The following is a 21857-nucleotide window of genomic DNA, read 5'->3' as shown; positions in this document are numbered from 1 at the left end:
CATAAGCTTCTTATCCGAAAATTAGAGGCATGTGGCATAAGGCGTAGAGCATTGAGTTGGTTGACATAATTTCTCTCCACACGAAGCTTCCAAGTCGCTCAACAAACCCATCTGTCTAAGAAGACTCCCTTAGCTCAAGGGGTCCCGCAGGGCTCAATCCTGAGACCCACCTTGTTTAACATTTATGTGGGGCCATTGGCGGAGTGTGTGGAGAAGTATGGGGTGTCGATCGTTTCTTATGCTGACGACACACAACTAATTATGATGCTAGCACAAGACAGTGGCCAAGCAGCTACCCGGTTCTCCAAATGTTTAGAAGAGGTGGCAGACTGGATGTCTAATCGCTGCCTCAAGCTAAACGGAAGCAAAACGGAGGTCATGGTAGTAGACAGAACACCATCCTTATGGTCACACGTTTGGTGGCCGGAAACTCTAGGCCAACTGCCTCCCCCAAATCAAAAGTCCAAAACCTCGGTATATGGCTTGACCCCAAGCTGACTTTTGAAAGTCCGATTCGGAAGGTAGCAGGCAAATGCTATGGGAATAGGAAAATTCTGCGGCAGGTACTAGACCTACTACCACCGAAATCCCGGAAAACTATAGTACATGCGGTAATAACTTCAGTTAGATTACGGGAATGTACTTTACCTAGGTGCTACTAAAAGGGGCCTTGCCAAACTACAAAGAGTACAGAATGCGGCAGCACGGATGGTACTGGGCCTGCCAAGAAGAACGAACACGAGGAAAGCATCAACAGCCTTACACTGGCTCCCGGTAGAAAGGAGAATCGCTTTTAAGGCAATGTGCCATTGCCATCGTATTCTAGCAAAAAAGAGCCCTAGATATTTACAACGGCTAATAACCCACTACATCCCAGAGCGGAACCTAAGGTCTATGAGGATGGCACAGGTCACTCTACCCAGAATTATCAGAGCTAGAATGGGAGCTCGCTCATTCAGTTACCGTGCAGTCATAATGTGGAATGCCCTACCACTAAATCTAAAAACAGAACCATGCGAAAGCAGTTTTCGTAGACCGCTAAAAACGTGTCTGTTCAGGCAAACCGGATAGACATACAGGTTAGGGAGCTCTATACAGCGTAGCGTTTTAGAAGATGACAGCTATCTTCCCCCAGAGTATGTTTTCAGCATGGGGACACACCGGTGGTGTAACCAGGCGCTCTATAAATGAATGAATAAAAAAAATAAAAAATTTATGGCACAACTTGCATGTCACAGACGAATGAAGTTCCTTAAAGGTTTTTTTCTTGTACTTCCTCCTGAAGTGTCCAAAGGCACAGAGAGACTGAAATGAGCCGATCTTCCCTAGCCTTGATTGTTTGTCCTCCAGGAGGTTCTTGGTTACTTCTTTGAGACTCTTCGATCTCCTCAAATATGCAGAGCTAGACTGCACTTTTTATATACACATCTAATGACCTGGAAGGCCCTTTTTGTTTTCAATTAAATCCCTACTCATTTAATGTAGTGCTTGATTGTAGTTTACATACGAGCAAAGTGTCTAAATAGACTCTGGGACTACCCTCCATATTTATGACTGAGGCAATCGGGTGCGAATGAAACAAGACCGCATTTAGTTGTAATGCTAAGTCCCCCACCTTCAGTTGTTACGCGTGAAGCGTCCAGAAATCTTTCAGCAGTTGACTTAAAACCATAATTGTTGGCATGCTAAAGTCATGAATACCCACTTTCTTTTCTGGTTGTGGCATTATAGTATGTCCCATAGGGCGATGATGCTATTTTCTCAAACACATCTATGGAAACTACCAGTTTGGGTCATTATTGAGTTTGTTCAGTTATGCGATGTTCCTTTTTTCAGCTTGGATTCCTTCACTTAATTTCAGTTGTTCCTCCTCTTCTTTTTTTTTTTTTTTTAACGTGTTAAAACATGATTGGCTTGGCCCACCAGTTCTAAGTTGGTGGATAGTCTCATTATAGTTTGCTTTTGTTCGTAAAAATGCGTTTTCACTGCAGCTGTCAGCTAAAATGTATATTATATCATTTTAAAGAAACCTCTTTTTAACTGCTTCAGAATGCTACACTTGGGTGGATCTCTCCACTATCCATAATTTGAATGAAGATTCCCTCTGACTAGAGTATAAGCAAATAACTTCTTCCCACAGTGCCAAGCCCCTGCAGGACATCTCCCCACCACTCTCAATCACTGGAATGGAGGAGTTATTTCCACGCTACACCACCCTGCGATCCCAGTCTGTATCTGACCCTTCTTCTTACACTGAGCAGCAGCTCCGGGACTCCCTGGAGAAAGAAAGGACTCGCCGGAAGGTAAGGAGTTTATGCTGTAGACCTTTTTGTAATGGGCCTACAAAGTACTCTGATCACCAGCCAGTTTTGTGGCCTCTAGTGTGTGTGTTTTTTTTATTTTTATTAAAATTTTTTTTTTTTTTTTTAAGCCACTTGAGCTTAAATTGTTCATGTCTTTTCGTCCCACATGCTTTTACTAAAATTGGAATGCGCATGTATAATTGTGGTCTTTCATTGGGCTTATTTATCTAGATGATACTATTTTCACCTGCTAAATTGAATCTAAAACGACTTCACCCAACTTTGGGTCTGCATGTATGCGTTTTTTGGCACTGTTCTCAAAAGCATGCATTGACCATCATTCGCCAAAGCGCTCTATACTTTCTCTCGAGGGAATTCTGATTACCTGTGAGGAGACAGCCACTGGACGGCATCTCTGCTTCAGCTCTCGCTCCGGGGAGCCTTTGATACGTAGACAGAGACCCTACCCTTTCCAAGAGGTCCAACACTCTTTACATTAGGAACCTTTGTCGGGTTTGCAATGGAAGCCTGTATTAAGTAAAGTGCAATGTTCAAACAATGTTTACTTGGATTATGTTGAGGTAGGAGGGCAAACTGCATTCTTGTTTTCTTCTTGCAGCCCTAAAGAGGAGTGCTGGCTCTAAAAAGAAAAACATTTAAAAGTTAAAAGATGTTGTCAGTTCCTCATTACTAAACACATCTCCTGATGTGGCAAAGTTTTTTTTAATTTTTTTTAAACTCTTCAACCAGTCACTGCTTGACACCAGAGTCCAGCCATCCTTTGTTGTTTATTGCGGTCTCAAGACGCTCCTTCACACCCCAGGGGCTCCTTTCGCTTGGCCTTGCTGTAGTGATGTGCTAACAGTAAAAAGGTGTGACATCACCGTCACTGCAGATATAGGTGTGACTTCACCGTCCCTGCAGATATAGGTGTGACATCACCGTCCCTGCAGATATAGGTGTGACATCACCGTCCCTGCAGATATAGGTGTGGGATCACCGTCCCTGCAGATATAGGTGTGGGATCACCGTCCCTGCAGATATAGGTGTGGGATCACCGTCCCTGCAGATATAGGTGTGGGATCACCGTCCCTGCAGATATAGGTGTGGGATCACCGTCACTGCAGATATAGGTGTGGGATCACCGTCACTGCAGATATAGGTGTGGGATCACCGTCACTGCAGATATAGGTGTGGGATCACCGTCACTGCAGATATAGGTGTGGGATCACCGTCACTGCAGATATAGGTGTGGGATCACTATCACTGCAGATATATAGAATACCTACGTGTTCGGTATACGAGAGTTCAAGCTATTGGCTTTGTAAATGACAATGCCTTTTATTTATGTTTTAAAAACGAAAACCAATAAAAGGCATTGTCATTTACAATGTCAGTAGCTCAAACTGGTGTAAATGCGAGACCTATTGCATTGCAAATGCTTGTTGATGATAGGGCTTAAATTAATCTTGCACAAGTCCAGACCTTCTCCAAATCGGAGACTGCAATTCAGCCTGTCGATGAGAACAAGAGTAATTCCTGGTAGGAGGTAGGTATCTGGTAGGTAGGTATCTGTTGGCTTTAGCATATGGACAACTACGACTTGGCGACAGCCATTTGTATGGGACAGTAAAAATAAGACCCTTCTCTTTGTCAAACTGGACATTAGCCCTACAGGTTTCAGAATAGGACCATCTCTCCCTGCAGAGATTAAAAAGAGGTTGATATTTAGCAAGAAAAATGTCTTGTTTGTTTTTGATGCTTTTTGCTCAGGAAATGACAATTACTTTCATGTAACAGCTTTGAAGAATGGGCATGGAGATCTATAGAGCATTACGATATTTGTTAGAAAATAAGTAAAGCATGTTTGAAATAATCTAGTGAGACGGTTGAAAGGGTAAGTGTACTGTGCACTAAAAGATGAAATACTTGGAAGATGTAAGCAGATTAGTCCCTTTCAAAGTTATGAATATTGATCAGGAGTATGAAATGAAGTTTTACCCGGAATGTCATTGCTAGTATGTTTGCCGTAGCACTGCTGTCTTTCCCTAATAAGAATGTGGCTAAGGTATATTGTGTGTGATTAAAACATAAGAGTATCTATAACCAAGAATCCAACTCAAAGTGCACTCATTGGACCGCAACGTACAGCATTTTGTCTGTGGTTCGGAACAACATAACACAAGGAAGCCAAGTGGTCTACCCGTCAAGGACCAGATTAACTCTGCTGAAGCGAAGCAAAATAGACCAAGCAGAAGGCTGACACGACCAAATGGTGGACACAGACCTTGTGCTGACTTGATTGGATACTGGAGCAGGCAAAGTGCATCAACTCAGAACAACGAGCAGTGAGCTCCACCGAATACAGGCAGATGACGAGTGCAAAGGAGAGTGCTCATTTTGAAAAGCAGAATCTCCTCCTTCTTAGTAAAAGGACAAAGGCTGACCATTGCCTGCAATTTTGCATGAGCTGAAAGCAGACCCCTTACTGAGACACTACTTCCTGTTTGAGTAGTTGGTGGGTTATTGAAAATGTAGCTGCAGGTTGCAGTTCTGCTCAGGTTGAAGTTTCTTGATATTGCCCGGTTAATTACAATGTTTTCAATGTTGAAATGGTTTAAAGACCTATTCAAATGATTTCAATAGCAATTTTGTCATTTCTTAAATTATAGTTTTCGGATTAACAGTTTTAAGTAAAATTGCATAAGAATGTCATTCTCTGTACAAAGTGGGATTTTAAAGTGTGATGTGATAAACTATTGAAAATTCAAAACGGAAGTTATTTTTTTAATTTTTCTAGAAGGTCGAAAAATAACTGTATATCTGTTACCTTGTTACCCTCTATGATTATAGTGAGGTTGTACGGTACTCACATATAGGCTGATTGCGTATCAGATCTTAAAGTGCATGCTAAATGGTCCGCAATACTAGTCTGTCTGTCGGGATCCAATCGTGAAATAAGATACCTATGAAACCTTAAAATGCCCAAGCTCCGTGGCTGTGTCTGAAGGGGCAGTTGAAAGGTTTGTGATCTGTGGAGTTGTATTTGTAGTAGCCGTGGATTAGTGGAGTTTCTGTAACTTATTGATCAGTGTGGGAGATGTTACTTGAGCACAGCATCCATTTTGCTGCTCGAGTCTTAAAGTTCTTTCACGTGATATTACTCTAGCCGGGAATATAAAGCTCTCAGTGAAGGTTGGCACCGAAGAAATGTCCATCCTATTTCGACTTTGCTTCCTCCTTCTGACAGGGCAATGTACCTCTGGCCTCCAGCAGGATGGGACCTCGTCATAGATTGTAGATGTTTGATAATCTCACAAGCCACTATCTGGAGTGGGTCTTCTTACAAGTATAGGACCCCACATTGCTGTTAACACCAGCAGCCCACCTCTTCTCTCTGACAGAAACTTGTGCCCAGCACCCTCCATGCTCCTATCCACAGCACTGAGTGAACCCTGCTGCACTGGTGGATTACCGCTTGGCTCTTCTCTGGAAGCACTTCCTACACGGATGGAGTAATATTGTGACCCTGGATTTCTGTAAAAATGTAAAAAACGTATTAAATGTGCCATGCTCTGCGAAAAGGAAGTATCGGAGTCACCCTTTGAGTGCCAGTGCCTTCTGCACAGTCCAGAGTGCAGGTTCATACTGGGCAGAGTACTTGTTTACCACAGTGTAATGCTGGTATTCCCCCTCCCTCTCTCCTGCTCTCCCATGTCAATTGTGAGCTACCAGTAGCTTACTGTCTGGACTTCCAAACTCTTCAACTTTGTGCCTAACTGCTACCGCTGGACTTGAAAGCTCTGTAAGCCTGGCTAGGAGGTCGAGCCGAGGGAGCAGGATTCATCCTACTTTCTAGTTGATTAAACATGTGTTGCTACTTTCTCTTTGGAAACATAAAAATAAAGGCCTTGGTGCACATTGCCAAACCTACTAGCACCTACCCCTAAAAAAGTATTGCTTCATTGTCATTAAGAGCAGCACTACATTACAATGTATTCCTGGACGATCTCGAACCACCACAGGCACGAGCACTGTACACCCAACTTAGATACAGAACTATTCCCCTAAATGCAAGGAGAAGTTGCTGGCGAAATGTGTCAGTTAACCCATTGTGCCCCTCATGCCACACTTCACCCGAGACACTTGAGCATTTTCTCTTCTGTTGTCCCTCCTATGCTGATTTTAGAAGAACCTGGATAGCTCCTGTCTGCCGTATGCTCTCTATTAGGTGTCCTTCGGATGCCACATGTATTCTTAAATCAGACACCACAAGTTGGTTAGTGTTCGCTATTTCGAGATTTCTGCTATTTGCCTGGTGGAAGAGGTCAAAATGTGCTAACCAGCCTCTGAACATTGTTGTGCCTATCTAGCTCTACTTGTATTTATGATTGATCCTGCTCACTATGTTCTTATGGGACTTATAACTTTGTATTTTAATGGATATCTTGATGAACATTCTTTTAATGCAATATTAATTGTTTTTTACTCTGATGTACTGTTTTTATGATGTGAATGATCATACTTTTGATTGAATAAAGCAATAATAATTGCAATGTGTTTTTTTTTTCTTTCCCATTTCTCTTTCGTTTCTATTCCTTTGTTTTTTAATTTTACTTTTTTATTCTTGCATTTTCTTCTTTTCTTTTTCCTTTATCTTGGTTTTTGCCTATAGTTATTTCTTACTTTTATTCTTTCGTTATTCCTTTTGCTTTTCTTCCTTCATTACTTTTCTCCACTTCCTTCTTTCTTGCTTACCTGTCTTTCTCCCTTCTATTCTTGTTTCTCCTCTACTTCATTTTTTGCTTTCTCACTTCTTTCCTGTCCTTGTCTCCTTCTTTTGCCCTCTTGTTTCTTCTTTCACTCGCCCCTTCTGTTCCTTGTCTTTACCTCATCTTCTTTTCTGTCCTCTCTTCCTTCTTTTCTGTCCTTCTCATCAATCATATTTTACTTCCTTTGTTATTCTCCCTGTAGGAAGCTGGCTCTGTATATGATATGCCACTAGGTTGCTATATCATGCACAGAGTCCAGAGTTTCCCACAGAAGTGTACAGGGCTCAATGCAAACCCAAAGTGCTCGATTTGTGGTAGTGTTGGCGAGCAGCCTTAGGCCTAACACAGAGGGGTTTAAGACATTTGTTGTGCACACAATGACCAATAAATGAGACACTACTCCAAACCACTTTTATAAAAAATAAGCTTTGCTCGAGTTTTTTTGAGACTAAGAGCTTTGCAAAAAGGTAAGTGCGTTTTTAATAGGAATGCTTCTCAAGTTCAAAAGTGGACAAATTGGGCATAACACTCTTGGCCTGGCAAATTTCAGTCTTTGCAATGGTCACCTGTGGAGGAAAAAAAATTACAGGTTAGTAAATACGTTTTGGTTATTTGTCCGATCATTATTTTTTTTTTTAAAGAATATGTTTAGGTTTCAAAACTCCACACTTAGAAACTTTTTGGAAGAAAATTGTCAATGTTAACCTGTTTCTCCTCCATAGGATATCGGTTCATAGGTAAGTAATCGTCTGTGGGAGTTAAAATTCTGGGGTTGGACTCAGGGGTCCCCCCAGGGTCAGTGATGCACTTTTCTTTCACCCTCAGCGACACTAGGGCGGCCGGGTGCATAGTGTTGAGGCCCAATGTTATCCTATGGAGGATAGGGGGCCTCCGGTTGGTGGCTGCTGGCAAGCAGGCCACATATCTGTGGGAGCAAAGCTCCTAGGGTTTAGGTCAGGGCAAATAGGGAACCAAATTAGCACAAAAGGTGCACCCTCAGCAGCAGTAGGGCGGCCGTGTGCAGGGTGCTGTCTTGAGGTCGGGTGCCCTGTTTTCAATGGAGAACCTCCGGTTTGCAAAAGCACTGCAGGCAGGGAGACGAAGGACTTCTGGGTGTGACCACCACTTGGAGAGGTAAGTTGGGAAGTTAAGGGTTGGTTAGGCACTGTCGGTTTGGGCACACAAGGCCGTGGGGCGTCGGGTGCAGTGGTGCCTTTTGGGATCGGATCTTTTTACGAGCTCCGGGTCGCAGTCACTGGGGCCTTCTGGATTTAGGCAGCAGGCATCTGCTGGAGGCTTGAGGCATGTCGGGGGTCGCCGGATCTTAGGTCAGGATCGCCGGGGGGACCTCCTCGTTGTGTTTTTTCACCCGCGCTCGGGCCTGGTTCGGCGGGTGCAGAGTGGGCTGGATTCGCAGTATTCGGCTGGAGCCAGAAGCTGCAGTTTGAACAAATCCGGTGTTAACGGGAGAAGCAGTCTTGGAAGTGAAGGCAGGCAGGTACTCTGGGGTTTTCAAGGTTGCTGCCTGCAGGACACACCGGGATTTCGCAGGAGCAGGTTCGAGGGGAGACAGGCCGGTAGGGCTGGGCCCAAGTCAGTGGGCATCGTCCTTTTGTTAGCTGGCTGCACGGCTGTTCGGTCCTTCTTTTGTTCTTGTCAGGCTGGATCTGAGGAAGCAAGGTTCAGGGTGCCCCCTAAATACTAGATTTAGGGGCATTACAGGTTGGTAAAGGGCAGGGACCAGGATAGGGGGTAGTACTCCCCCCTATCGTACCACCCTCCAGTGGGAGAGGGACAGGAGCCTGTCCCTGCTTGGTTGGGTCCTCCCCATCCTCAAGATGGCACGGACTCAGTTGTGCTTCACCTTGCCTCCCCACCTGAGGGGTGGAGTTGGCAGAGGTGGCCACACCTCTTTCCCTCATTTGTTTTTCCCGCCGGCTCTCCCGCCCAAAGAGGGGGGTAGAACCAGTGAGGACCAGTTGCTGAAAGCAGCAAATGGTCTGGAGAGGCTCACAAAACGGCATGCCTTTGCATCTTCCCCTTCGTGAACCCTGCCCATCCTGGGGGAGGAGACTTAGCACCTCATCCCGGATGTGCATTGTTTCAGGGCCCAGAGGGCAGCAGGCTCTCGACCCAGGGGTCCAGAAACATGTCTGGTGGTGGCAGCTGAAAGCAGCCACCCACCCTGGACACTAGTGGTGGGTTAGTTTTCAGGGGGCATCTTTGAGATGCCCTTTGTGTGCATTTTTCTTTAAATCCCACACTGGCATCAGTGTGGGTTTAATGTGATCAGAAGTTTTATACCAAAGTTCTCAGATTTTAGTGTAGCCATTATGGTGCTGTGGAGTTTGTAATGACAAGCTCCCAGGCACCTGTACCCTCACCACTGGCACAGGACACTCAGCCAGTGTGGTGACTAATCTATGCTAGGGCAGTGGGTTGTAGGCATGGCACACATGGATGTGTGCCATTTCGACTCTTTACTTGTTCTGCACCAAAACACGCAGCCTGCAAAAGGGGGGTGTTGGGGGGGTGGGGGGGAGGTGTAGATGTGTGTGTATATATATATATGTATGTGTATATATATATATATATTCATTCACTGAAAAAACCATAGTTTTCAGGGGTGTTATAGTTAGCTGGACTTTTCACTTGTACAAAACCATTGAAATTCCCCCGTTATAGTTAGTTCAGCTAACTATAACTCGCGCGCCCGCAATGCACTGCTGATGACGTCACATATTACATCACTCATGACCTGGTCAGTGACATCACTCATGACATCACTGATGACATCATCCAGTGAATGTGTGTTTTTCTGAAAATTAAATATGTTTTATATATGTATATCTCAAGGTCGATGGAAGAATAAATGGGTATATAAGTGTCTAAATGGATGATTTGTTTTTGAAAAATTGATTGTATAACTGACTGATTAAGTGTATCTTAGTGAATACATGGCTTAGTGAGTAATGTTTAAATATGTAAATATCTGTATCAGTCTCTCACTTTGTGTATAAGTGGCTGCATGGGTTGGTGAGTAGCTACATGGGTGTCTATATAGGTTATTAGTTGGTTTTTTGAGTATCAGTCTGAGTGTCTGCATGGTTCGGTGGGGGGTAGTGCATAGGTGCATGAATGAGTGACTCACTGTATGTGTTGAAGACAGCATGTGTGCAGGACTGTATGGGTGGATGAGTGTATGGGTGTGTTAGTGAGTGAATGACTGTCTCAATAGTGTCTTTATGAGTAACTACATATGTATATGTTTTAAACTAGTATATGTGACTATTGGTGTGTATATGTGAGAGTGAGAGATTGAAAGAGTTCCTGTATGAATAAGTATGTGTTTCTATAAGTGATTGTTTAAAAGACTAAGTATGTGTAAGTTTCCGTTGAAGTAAGTGTGGTGGTGTGTGTATAACTGTATATACAAGTAAATGTATGTTTGATTCTTTATTAGCATGAGTGACTATGTGTGTGAGTAACTCTATGGATGAGTTGCATTGTGTAACAGGATGTATAGGTGTATGAGTGCATATGATGAGTGAGTACATGTATGAGTGACTGTATAGGACTGTTGGTGAATGAGTGGATGTGTATGTGGGTCTTAGAATGACTGAAGAGGTTGTTGTAACTGGTATTGGTATGTCCATTGTTTTGAAAATTTTAGTCTCTATTTTTGAATGTGTGTATCAAAGGGTGAGAGGAGGTCTGCCACTCTATCACAAGGATGATGTCATCAGTGATGCCATCAGTGATGTCATTTGAGATGTCATCAGTGATGTCACTGACCATGTCATGAGTGATGTAATATGTGACGTCATCAGCAGTGCATTGCGGGCGCGCGAGTTATAGTTAGCTGAACTAACTATAACGGGGGAATTTCAATGGTTTTGTACAAGTATAAAGTCCAGCTAACTATAACACCCCTGAAACCTATGTTTTTTTCAGTGAATTTCTGAGGTTTTTTAAATGCTAATTCCTAACTATAACGTGCCTGAAACCTATGGTTTTTTCTGGGAATTTCAAAGGTTTTTTAAATGCTAATTTCTAACTATGCCTACAGAGATAGGACATGTGAAGAAAAGAAAAAATGCACAGAAAGAAACAAAAGAAGTGCAGAAAGAAGCAACAGAAGTCCTCAAAGACGAAGAAAAGTGCAGGAAGAAGGATAACGTGCAGAAAGAACAAAAAGAAGAGCAGAAAGAAGCCTTGTTGCAAAATCATCCTGTACCCTCAACTTTTTCAGACGGATACTGGTGGTAACTGAGTCTGACTAACCAGTCCTAGAGCCAGTGCTATGTTAAAAGACACTTAGAATACAGTGAAAACACCTACATACACTAGGGAACATTATGCGTTGGGGTCCCCCTGTGATTAGCCTGACCTCCTCTGTAAGCCCCTAGTATATAATAGGGCATGGGGATTAAAACTACCTCTTAAAACAGGCCACAGGGCGTTTTTGCACACGTTAACTCAGGCCCCGTCCCCTCCCTTCACCACTGTGTAAACACGCCCTGTGTATGTTTTTAGTTGGGAGATTAAGTTCATTTGAATCCTGAGGGTCCCTAGGGTCCAACTAGCCCACTAGGTACCTCCAGTAAGTGCCACAGAGCTGCGTTGCAGAGAGGTGTAAAAAGTGGCACGGCCTGGACCACCTCTCTGCAATGCAGCTCAGTGGCGCTTACTGGAAGCACTTGGTGGGCTAGTTAGCCCCCAGGGGCCCTCCGTATTGAAGGGAAATTATATCCCCAATTTAAAACGTGCCATAGTGCGTGTTTGCACACGTCACCTCAGGCCCCGTCCCCTCCCTTCACCACTGTGTAAACGCGCCCTGTGGCTGTTCTAAGTTGAGAGATTAGGTCCCCTTAAATCCTAAGGGTCCCTAGGGTCACACTAGACCACTAGGTACCTCCAGTAAGCGCCACAGAGCTGCGTTGCAGAGAGGTGTAAAAAGGGTCTTGGCCTCAGAACACCTGTCTGCAGCGCAGCTCCCTGGCGCATACTGGAGATGCCTGTTGGGGGCGCGTTTGCAGAGTGCTGCACGGAGGGGGCGTGGCCTCCGGCACGATGCCAGTCTTTTATTTATTTTATTTTTTTAAGAAGGGGGGCTGTGTGGTTCCCCTTCTTATTCTAATTTATTGGCCCTGATGACCCCATTCCCCAGGGCCTGTCTCCTAATTATATTTTTTTGACCCCAATCCCCAGGGCCGGCCACTGTTTTTTAATATTTTTTAAAAATATATATTAATAGACACACCTAGGACATGCTGGACAAACCGTACGTACCTATCACCATGACGATTTGCGTGATATTCATTAAAAGGCGACTATGCATGCAATGAATCCACTTGGAATGTATTTACACCACTAGTGAAGCTCTGACATGTCTGATGCCGTACCGTGCCTAATCCCGGTAGACACCCTTGTCGTTTATTTATACAAACATGGGTAGCTATTGACGGGCACATTTAATACACATGCACACCAAGCCATTCAAAGGGGATTCGACAAAAATTCGACCAAAACTATGCAAGAAACCCCCCTCGCGGTTAATAAAACACACATCCACTGCCGGATGTGTAATACTTTTTATATTACTCTCTGGAAAGGGGACGAACATCACTTGAGAGTCACAGCGCGCTCCTGACAGAGCCCAATGCTGTGTTACACCCACCATTGCCTGCCGAGTGCCACACACCTCTGTGTTGTATTCCACCAGCTAGTGCATATGCTATGACACTCTCTAGCCCATGTGCACTGTAACACCACCCCGTGAATATGTCATGCCTCACTTGTCTTCGCACGGGTTATATTGCCCCATCTAACGTGCCTTCCTCGATGCCTATGTTATAACGCACAGTGCTATGCCATACATATTACAATCTGGGATCCATATCTTTGTCACAGTGCATATGCAACGTTACACTCCCCAGCACATATTTTATATTACAACTTTAGAGACTAGTTAGGTTACACAACACTGCCCTGTGCATATTACACTCCAAGGCGCATATCGCATAGCACGCGCTAGTGCCTGTGCTATCTCACGCTCTCCAATGAATCTGTCATTGCGCACAATGTATTGCATATTATATTTCACGCCTGGTTCATCTTATATCACACTTTTTGGTGCATAGTTTATACCATATACTATATCTAGTTTTCATTTTTCAATCGTGCTCTCAGGACTATGTTCTATATAACACTGCGTCCACCTACCCTTTTCACGGGCATTACATTTTGAGATAGGGGGTGGAGGGTCAGGGGGTGTTTCTGCCAAATGAGCCCGGAGTCAGTCACAAACGTCCTCTTCTTCCTGAATAAAAGTGAGATTATGCTGCATACTTGTTCATATTTTAAGTAGTTCGCACAGACACACGTTTTAAAAACAATAAAGTTCCTAATACCCGCCTTCTCTGAACAGTTAGCTTGCTGCCCCATCCCACTCCTCCCTATCCTCTGTTGTGTGAATCCATGGACTAGCCTCCTCCCTCCTGCCATGCATGGTCTGATGTGCTGCCACTGCCCTCAATTTAGTATGATGTACCAGTCCACTCCTCCTGCCCTCCATTGCCCAATTCTATGCCCCATCATTGAACTCCTGCTTAAACTCTGTGCTTAGCTTGCTGCCCCTATTCTCCTTCCCCCTGCCCTCCGATGTCTTTGTGCATGCCCCTGCTCCATCCTTTTTGACCACCATGTTCCATGGACCTGCCACTCCTATCTACTCTGAGTGTTCTGTTGAGCTGTCACTCCCCTCCCACCTGCCTAGCATTGTCAGATGACTGTAACCTGTCCCTGCCACCTCCACCCTGCCTGTCCACATGCCATGCCCCTATCCTCTTCCTCCTGTCCTACATGGTCCATTGTACTGCCACACCCTTCTGCCCTCCCTGGTCTATTGTGCTGCAACTGCTCCTCCTGCCTGCCCCGTGCGGCCTGTTGTGAGGCCCCTTCCCCTGAACTTTCTTGTCTGTGCACAGGTCCTGACCCTCCCTTCTATCCTCCATCGTCCTTTGTGCATGCCCCTGCACCCTCCTTCTTGCCCATCATAGCCATTGTGCTGCCACTAACACTCCCACTTGCCATGCATGGTCTTCTGTGCTGCCATGGCCCCTCCCACCTTCCCTGTGTGGTCAGTTAGCTGCCCCTGACCCCCTCCCACCTTCCCTCCATGGTCTGTGTGTATGCCATCACAGTCTCACTGTTGCTCTTCATGGTGTGTCTTGCTTCTAGTGCCCATCCTGCCTGACCTCCATGGCTATCTTGCTGCTCCTGCCCTGCCCCCTTGCCCCCAGCCCTCTGTTTACATGTGCAGACCCCTACTCCCTCCCTCCTGGCTTGTCTGTTCCATTGTAATGCCCCTGATCCGTCCCTCCTGCCCTTTATGGTCTGTTATGCTGCAGCTTTCTCTCCTGTCTGTCCATTATGGTCAGCTAGCTACCATTGCCTCTTGCCCCCCTGTTCTCTGTTGTCCATGTGCATGGTCCTGTCCCCTCCCTCTTGCTTTCTATGGATTGTTATGCTGCACTCCTGTCCTGCATGCCCTGTGTGGTGTATTGTGCTGCTGCAAACCCTGATGCCTGCCCTGCAGGGTCAGTTTGGTGCACCTCTCCATGTCCCTCCTGTCCTCTGTTATCCAAGTCCATGTCCCTACCCCATTTCCTTCCATGATCCAATGTACCATACTTGCGAACATTTTGAACTTGGTAAGAGGGAGATTTTGAAAAAAAACTGGGGTATTGATTTTCCCCTTTGAGTTACATTGAAAAAGAGGATATTGTAGACAGGAGACAGATCAAATAAAGCCCATTTGAGCTTAAAAACATTGGACGTTTCCTGGCTGAATCGGGTCTGTTGGCATGTATGGTTGTACTACCATTGCCTCTTCCTTCTGCCCACAATGGTCTATTACATTGCCACAGCCTTGAAGGAGGGTAGATTTTGTATCACAGGGGGCCCCTGGCCCGTTCTGTCCACACCTGAAGTATGAGACCCTTGTCCTTGCCCTGCCAGCCGCATTTGTAGGCCGTATTAAATTGACCAGCGGGTCCTGTGTTGCTATATAATTATCCTGAGACATCCTTACCACTCAGCCAGCATAAAACCCCTGTGTAGGCCCTTCTGTTCGATATGTAGGCCTCTTTGTTAAATTGACCATAGCTCTGCAATTTTAGTGTATAGCAGTCTGAAGGCAGGTCTGCGAGGCCTTCTGCTCCAAACTAGTAGCCCCCACCCTACCCGAGTGCTCCGTGCTCGGTATCAAAGTTCAACATCCCCCTGAAGCTGTCGACATACAGTAGGCTGCATCCTGGACTGGTACTTGCTTCCTGGGCAGGTTTCCCGCTTTTAAGGAAGTGGCAACCGCAGAGCGTCAAGTTAGGAGAACTGAGGAGATGTTATACATAAATATATTGAATTCCCGTACAATACCCATTATTTTCTGCTTGCTCTATGGAACTTACGATAAGCGATTGGCCTGAGAGACTGACCTTTTCACCCAGTCCATTGTCAGCATCAAGTGGGTAAATGACGAAATGTCTGGTAAAATCTGCAGACGAAGCTTTTGGGTAGCATACGTAGGTAGATGTAGCGTGCAAAGGAGCCCACAAAATGATATAAAAAGGGAGCACCCACAGATATCGACGGACTACCTCGCCGTCTGTATGTAGGTTAACAGGCTGTGCAGGTTTTCCCCAAGAGCTGGGAGCTCTTGTCTTCCTTTACTTAAAATGTCTTGCTCTGCTTTGCTTGAAGTATCTTATTCTATTTTACCTATATGAAATGTCATGTTATGTTTAACCATTGTTCTCTTTACTTTTGCATTTAAAAGATTTTGTATTGTAATTGCAGGAATGCTTGCTCTAAGAGTAAACGTGAGTGTTCCTAGGTAACATTTTCCTTGGTGTAACTTGTTTCTCATGATGCATTTATAGATGTGTTTTCTCTCTCTCTCTGTCAGTACATTAATTGAGATACAGAGAATATCATGACAGCTGTATGATTATCTGGATTCTGTATTTTGTACTTTATGTCTCTATTCTGCGGTTTCTTTGAAGTTGCATCTTCTCATTAAACTGCCATTGTATTCTGCCTCCAATTCCATGTCTCGTATGTCATTTTTCTTCATTTTTGGAGCAAGCGTTCCTAGGCACCCCGGCTCAAATTAAGGTGCCCCTTTTGTCCCTGACTCACTCTCCTGCTCAGTTCTGTGGTGGCTCCCGGGGCTCTGGGGACCGCCCCTAGCTTCCTTGACCCGTAATAGATCTTCCCTCCAACAGCCTCTCTTGCAAGTCCTGTATTGTTGGTTTGTTGCCCCTGCCCCCCTTTCCACTGCCCTCCATAGTCTGTTGTGCTTCCACGGCCCTTCCTGCCTGCTCAGTGTGGTTAAATTGTTGCCTTTGCACCCTCCTACCTGCCTTCAATTTTCAGAGTCCGTGCCCCTGGCCTCTGCCTCTCAACAGTATCCTAATGAACAACTAGATTGCTAACATTCTATATTTATTACAAAAGTGTGGAACGCCTGACATCATCTTGATGTAATCAAAACTGTAATACCTAGAGCATTTCCTTTAGAAATTACATATATGAGAGGGTCTTATTGGCTTAAAAATTATGGTTAGTGCTCTAAAAGACTAAAATAAGGACATATTTTCGGAGTTTTCAAATAGCGACAATGCACTTTTAAATTATTTGTTATCTTTATGTTTTTTTTATCCAGTTGACCACTTGATTAAATGTTGCACTTAGGGGAGAGGATGTGGTGTTACTTCCAGAACTGCAGACTTTGCAACTGGGGAACCAGGTTGAAGTTTCTGCTTCAGCTCGACATTCTGTGATTCTGGTCAAATCACTTAGTCTCCCCATGTCTACAACCAAAATGAATTTGTTCTTGTGTGATGTAACCAATGCTCATGTAAAGCACTCCAATACCTGACAAGTCTGCACTATGTAACACTGCAAAAACACAAAATAATAAGTGTTTTGCACACTTTTGTCATTGGGCTATATTTGGGCTACATCTGGGTGATTTTGGGCTACATTTGGGCTCTTTTGTCTCCGGTGGCCATCTTGGGAGATTTATTTGTTATGAAGTTTCCTAATTTCCTCATGTACTGCAGTCTCCTCAGTAGGAAATGCTTTCAGTTTTTTACTTTGATTCCATCATGAAGGTATTCAGATATGTCACACATTTGCCATAAATTCTGAATGTTAGCACTCTAGTTGCTCATTAGATCACTGTAGTAAAACTACTGTTCACCATGGAAGTCTGCTCCTGGTATTAAAAGTGCATGTTTCAGTCTGCATGTCAGAATTTTTTAATGAAATAGAAGAGGATTTGAGAAGTCACTCAAAATGTGCCCTCATTTTCTTTCTTCAGCATTAATCATAATTTCTATGGCAAAATGAACCCCCTCATTGTGTTCCTTTTTACATTAAATGTTTTAAGTGTTACCAGTTTATTCCAATCAAGATGGCTTCAGGTGTGCCATACTTTTGTCATAAGTAGGACGGTTAGCGCTCTAGTAGTTCTTTGGAACACTCTGGGAAGCTGCAGTAGAACACAAAGGAATCAACTGACAGTCTCTGCCCTTGTTGGATGTACATGTTTTACTGAGAATGTCAGACTTCATTCTCACATGACTGAGAAAGATAATGTAAATTTACAGAAAATAAGCTCTCAGTTTAGCTTATAGATCACCTTCCAAACCTCTGTGGGAAAAGCATGAGAAAATATTTTTCTCTCAATCATGATATCCCAGCAGAAGGCTTTTTCACATGGTGAAATCACCTTAGAACATACCACAATTCCTAAAATGAGTATGGTACCATCAACAAATGATTTAAAATGTAACTAAAGTCTTAAAACCTTCTATTAACTGCAATGCTTTTTAATGAGGTGCTATCATGTATATTGGTCCCAAGATGGCTGCCAACACTTCTTGGATGAAGTGCTGACAGCCAATCAGATCTCAGGATGAGATGTGTGGTTAGGCTCCGCCCACATATATATATGCTTTTAAATGCTATTTTCTCAGGAAATACTGAACAGATTTACACCAGACCTGCAAAAGGCGCTTCCTTGACCTTATGGCTACCTCACTGCCAAATTTCAAGTTATTCTGTTCAGCCGTTCGGGCTGTAGCTGTGTCTAAAGGTCCTATGGAAAAATGCATGGGGAAAACTCGTTTTGGGACCCCCCTTTTTTCTCGGCCCCTGCTTGACGAATCACCCCGAGACTTTCAGGGTAGGAGATGAACGGAGCGCCCCATTAGTTTTGAAAATTTCGCAAGGATTCATCAACCGGCGCCAAAGTTATTCAAAATAGAATTTTGAGATTTTCTATGGAAACTAGGTTGTAACTATAACTATCTACTGGCGACCGCCAGTAGAATATATATATATATATATATATATATATATATATATTATGTATGTACAGGGCCTCTAACGGTCCAGTGCCTTACCTGTGGTACAATTTACCAGGGGCTGACCTGTGGCCAGAGATGCCAGTTGGGTTAGTTTTGGGGAAAGAACACAGGTCCCGGAGACCTGATTGGCAGGGACCTTGGGAATACTAAGAAAAAGTGCATCAGTAGTCTGGCAAAAAGTGTGTGGGGGGGGGGGGTTACTGCAACAGAAATCCACTTTCCTACAACAGGCCAGTAGGACTGGGGCCAAGTTAGTAGGCATCTTTAGTCTTCTTCTGCACGGCGTCTATTTTTTCCTCCTTTTTCTTAGGTCGGCAGAAACTAGTTTTAGGGTCTGGGTAGCCACCTAAATACGAAATTGATGGGCGTTTATAAGGGAGTGACAGGAAGGGCTATTGGGCACCTTACCTGTGGTGTCTACACCCTCAATTATGACACCCTCCAGTGGGAGGGGGCATAGTCCTAGCCCTGATTGGAGGAGTCCTTCACCCCATCTTAAAGGTGATGGGGACTGAAAGGTGTTCTGCACCTCCCTTCCTTTATCTAAGGGGAGAACGTGGCAGAGGTGGGTACATCTCCTAACCATCTTAGGTTTCCTTGGCTGTTTTCTCACCCAAAGTGGGGGTGTAAACTGGGTCTGCCATCTGCTGCAAGCATCAGAGATTGTGGGTCGCATTGCAAAGGCGGCAATCCTTTGAAGCTTCCCTCTCAAGCACTGTGCTCATTCTGGGGCAGGTGGTTTGACACCTCCTCACAGGATGTGCTTTTGTTTCTTGTTCCAGAGAGCGGCGGCTCTCGAGCCAGGGATCCAGAAACATCTTTGGTGTTGCCTAAAGCCGTTCTGTAGTATGCAACAACAATTGGTTCTGTGGGGAGTTGTATTTCTTTAGCATGAACATTAATTCATTCACAAATATTTTATGTTGGACTATTAACCCAATCACGTCTTGGTACTGACAACAAATTATAGTACACCAACACACACGAGATTGAAGATATGATATATTACTAGTTATATATCGTGAATTGATAGACTGAACAATAAATCGTATTGGATTGCATAACCACACAGGACTGTTGAGACATAAACATTGATACCACACAGACTGAAAACATATAAAAAAAAATAAGTACATCGAAAACTGTGGACTTGGAACACAGTCGACATCACAAATACAGTGGTCACATAAACAATTCTTTTCTGAGGGTATCCCAAAGAAACAGATGCCTGTTCAAGCAGATGTCCTTTCTATACTTACAAGTGAAAATAGCTTGGCTGCTAACAGGAATACCAAAGAATGTTGACGTTTCGAGCCATTGTATGTAATACACAATCATCATGGCGGGTCTTCATCAGGACTGGGCCAGAAAAGCAGTCTGTAGTGATGTCTCTACAGTAATTGTCTTTATCACACCTTGGATAAGGTGTTGAATGATCCACAAGGAAACCTATAATTCTTGCCTGAAGTGCCTGGTAATCTATCTACCAGGTAACTATGCACAATGAGCTCGCGAGTTAGCTCTAAAGTGAAGCAACAATTTTTCGAGATCCGATTAGGATTCTCTGGACGGAAGTGAATGAATCAACTCTCCTTCAACGCTGGAGCAGCCTGCATCAGTGTTGAAGGAGAGTTGATTCATTCACTTCCATCCAGAGAATCCTAATCCGATCTCTCTAAAAATCATACCAAAATTCCTAGATTCAGAGAAGCCATCATAATGCTAGGGAACTCGCGTTGTTGAGTTTACAGCCCATGTTCTCTCCATGGCTTTCCTGGCACAAACAATATCTAAGAATGGAGTCTTGCTCATCTGTATTCAAATCCACTTTATTGAGGTCATTTTTATAAGCATACGCAGCCCGGCCAATGCGTTTTGTCCAACAGGACTTCCACACGGCATTCGAAATGCTGGCATTGTTGAGGCTTATTACACCTAATGGTATTACACCGTAAATACTTACTGGAACTGAACCTGCCTATATTCTATCACACTACAAATCTTTTGTTCAACTTCTTGAAAATTCATTGATTATTGGAGAATTAATTTCAACCCTGATGCAGTCCTATTGGACGAAGCGCATTGGCTGAGCTGTTGTATGATTATAAAAATGACTTCAATAAAATAGATTTGAATACAGATGAACAAGACTCCTTGATGAATGGAACTGACTAATTTGGATTAATGCATCTTATTGTACTTACAATAGAATAATACACATTGAAATAACATGCTCCTTTTAATGTTTACTTATTAGATGTTTGGTGCAGAGGTAGGGAATATATATTTTTTTCACACAATTTTTGTTTTTAGCATTCCTTGGATAGCAGTGAGACAAGTAGTCTAAATGGATTTACAGTTTGGGAGGAATCTTCCATGGGTTGTAATGTTCGAACTTTCTAGAAGATCATGTAATGCAGACAGCTTCTTTTCACTCCTAGAGAATCGTCTACATTCCTTATGCCTCGTGCCCCTTCCAATGTAACTTTTTTTTTCAACTGTATCAGCCACAGGTATTATGAGGTGCATTTGTCAGACCTCTACTTGCGCCTCTCCAGTATGTTCTCAGACCTGGAAGTGGAAGTATACCTCCTCTAACTGCTTTTATCAGCTCTATGATCCAGACCACCTTTGATAGTTGCCTGTTCCCTTGCAGCATCTTGAACGCCACATCCAGAACTTACAGAACCGCCTCCTAGAGCTCCAGCAGCAGCTGGCCATCGCTGCCTCATCCGACAAGAAGAAGAATATTATGATTGAGCAGCTGGACAAGGTAGATAGAGATTTGTCCTATAGAGTGTGTTAAAACAGTGAAGTCCTTTTCATATTACAATGAGGAACATTTTTAATGTGTGGAACATTTCTCTTAAAATTTTATGTTAACCAACACTAAAAAAGACCTACCATCCTATCAAATAGTACTAAATATGTTGACAGAAGAAACTGTATGTCGATTTTCTGTTGCCTACATGGCATTGCACCCTAGGTACTTCAGGCCCTCACTCACAAGGTGTGGCATGCTTTGTCATAGTGCCCTCCATGTAGCACTGATGGAAAGCACTCCTATAAATGCCATCTGTTTCATTTGAACGCCATGGAGCAGGTGTTTTCAGCTCTTATGTCTTCATAATGCATGTCTGACTACAAGGTAGTGTATTCTATTAATCAGCCAAAAATATATCTGGGTGGGCAACACAAAATGAATAATGCCCTTCTACATGATTATGAATAAAAAGATGATGTAATGCTAGAATTACATTAACTCAGAATTGATAACTGAATTAACGGTACTCTTTTTCATAATTAATGTTTTGACAAGTTTCAGCACTCTTCAAACTATTGGT

The 21857-nt window shown here is 43.8% G+C and overlaps 1 protein-coding gene across 4 annotated transcripts in view; it reads left to right on the top strand.

Annotated features, from left to right (window-relative positions):
- Window positions 1-21857, top strand: part of CNTROB (centrobin, centriole duplication and spindle assembly protein) — a 303393-nt gene that overhangs the window by 22789 nt on the left and 258747 nt on the right. For all 4 annotated transcript variants that reach the window (XM_085636906.1, XM_085636903.1, XM_085636904.1 and 1 more), the window contains exons 5-6: window positions 2141-2303; window positions 21170-21286. In XM_085636906.1, the coding sequence (XP_085493032.1) occupies window positions 2141-2303; window positions 21170-21286 (280 nt within the window). The remainder of the gene's footprint in view (window positions 1-2140; window positions 2304-21169; window positions 21287-21857) is intronic.

Source organism: Triturus cristatus, chromosome 12, assembly GCF_964204655.1.
Source record: "Triturus cristatus chromosome 12, aTriCri1.1, whole genome shotgun sequence".
Lineage (NCBI taxonomy): Eukaryota > Metazoa > Chordata > Amphibia > Caudata > Salamandridae > Triturus > Triturus cristatus.
The sequence above is the reverse complement of the archived record's forward strand: the minus strand, read 5'-3'. Positions and strand labels throughout refer to the sequence as shown.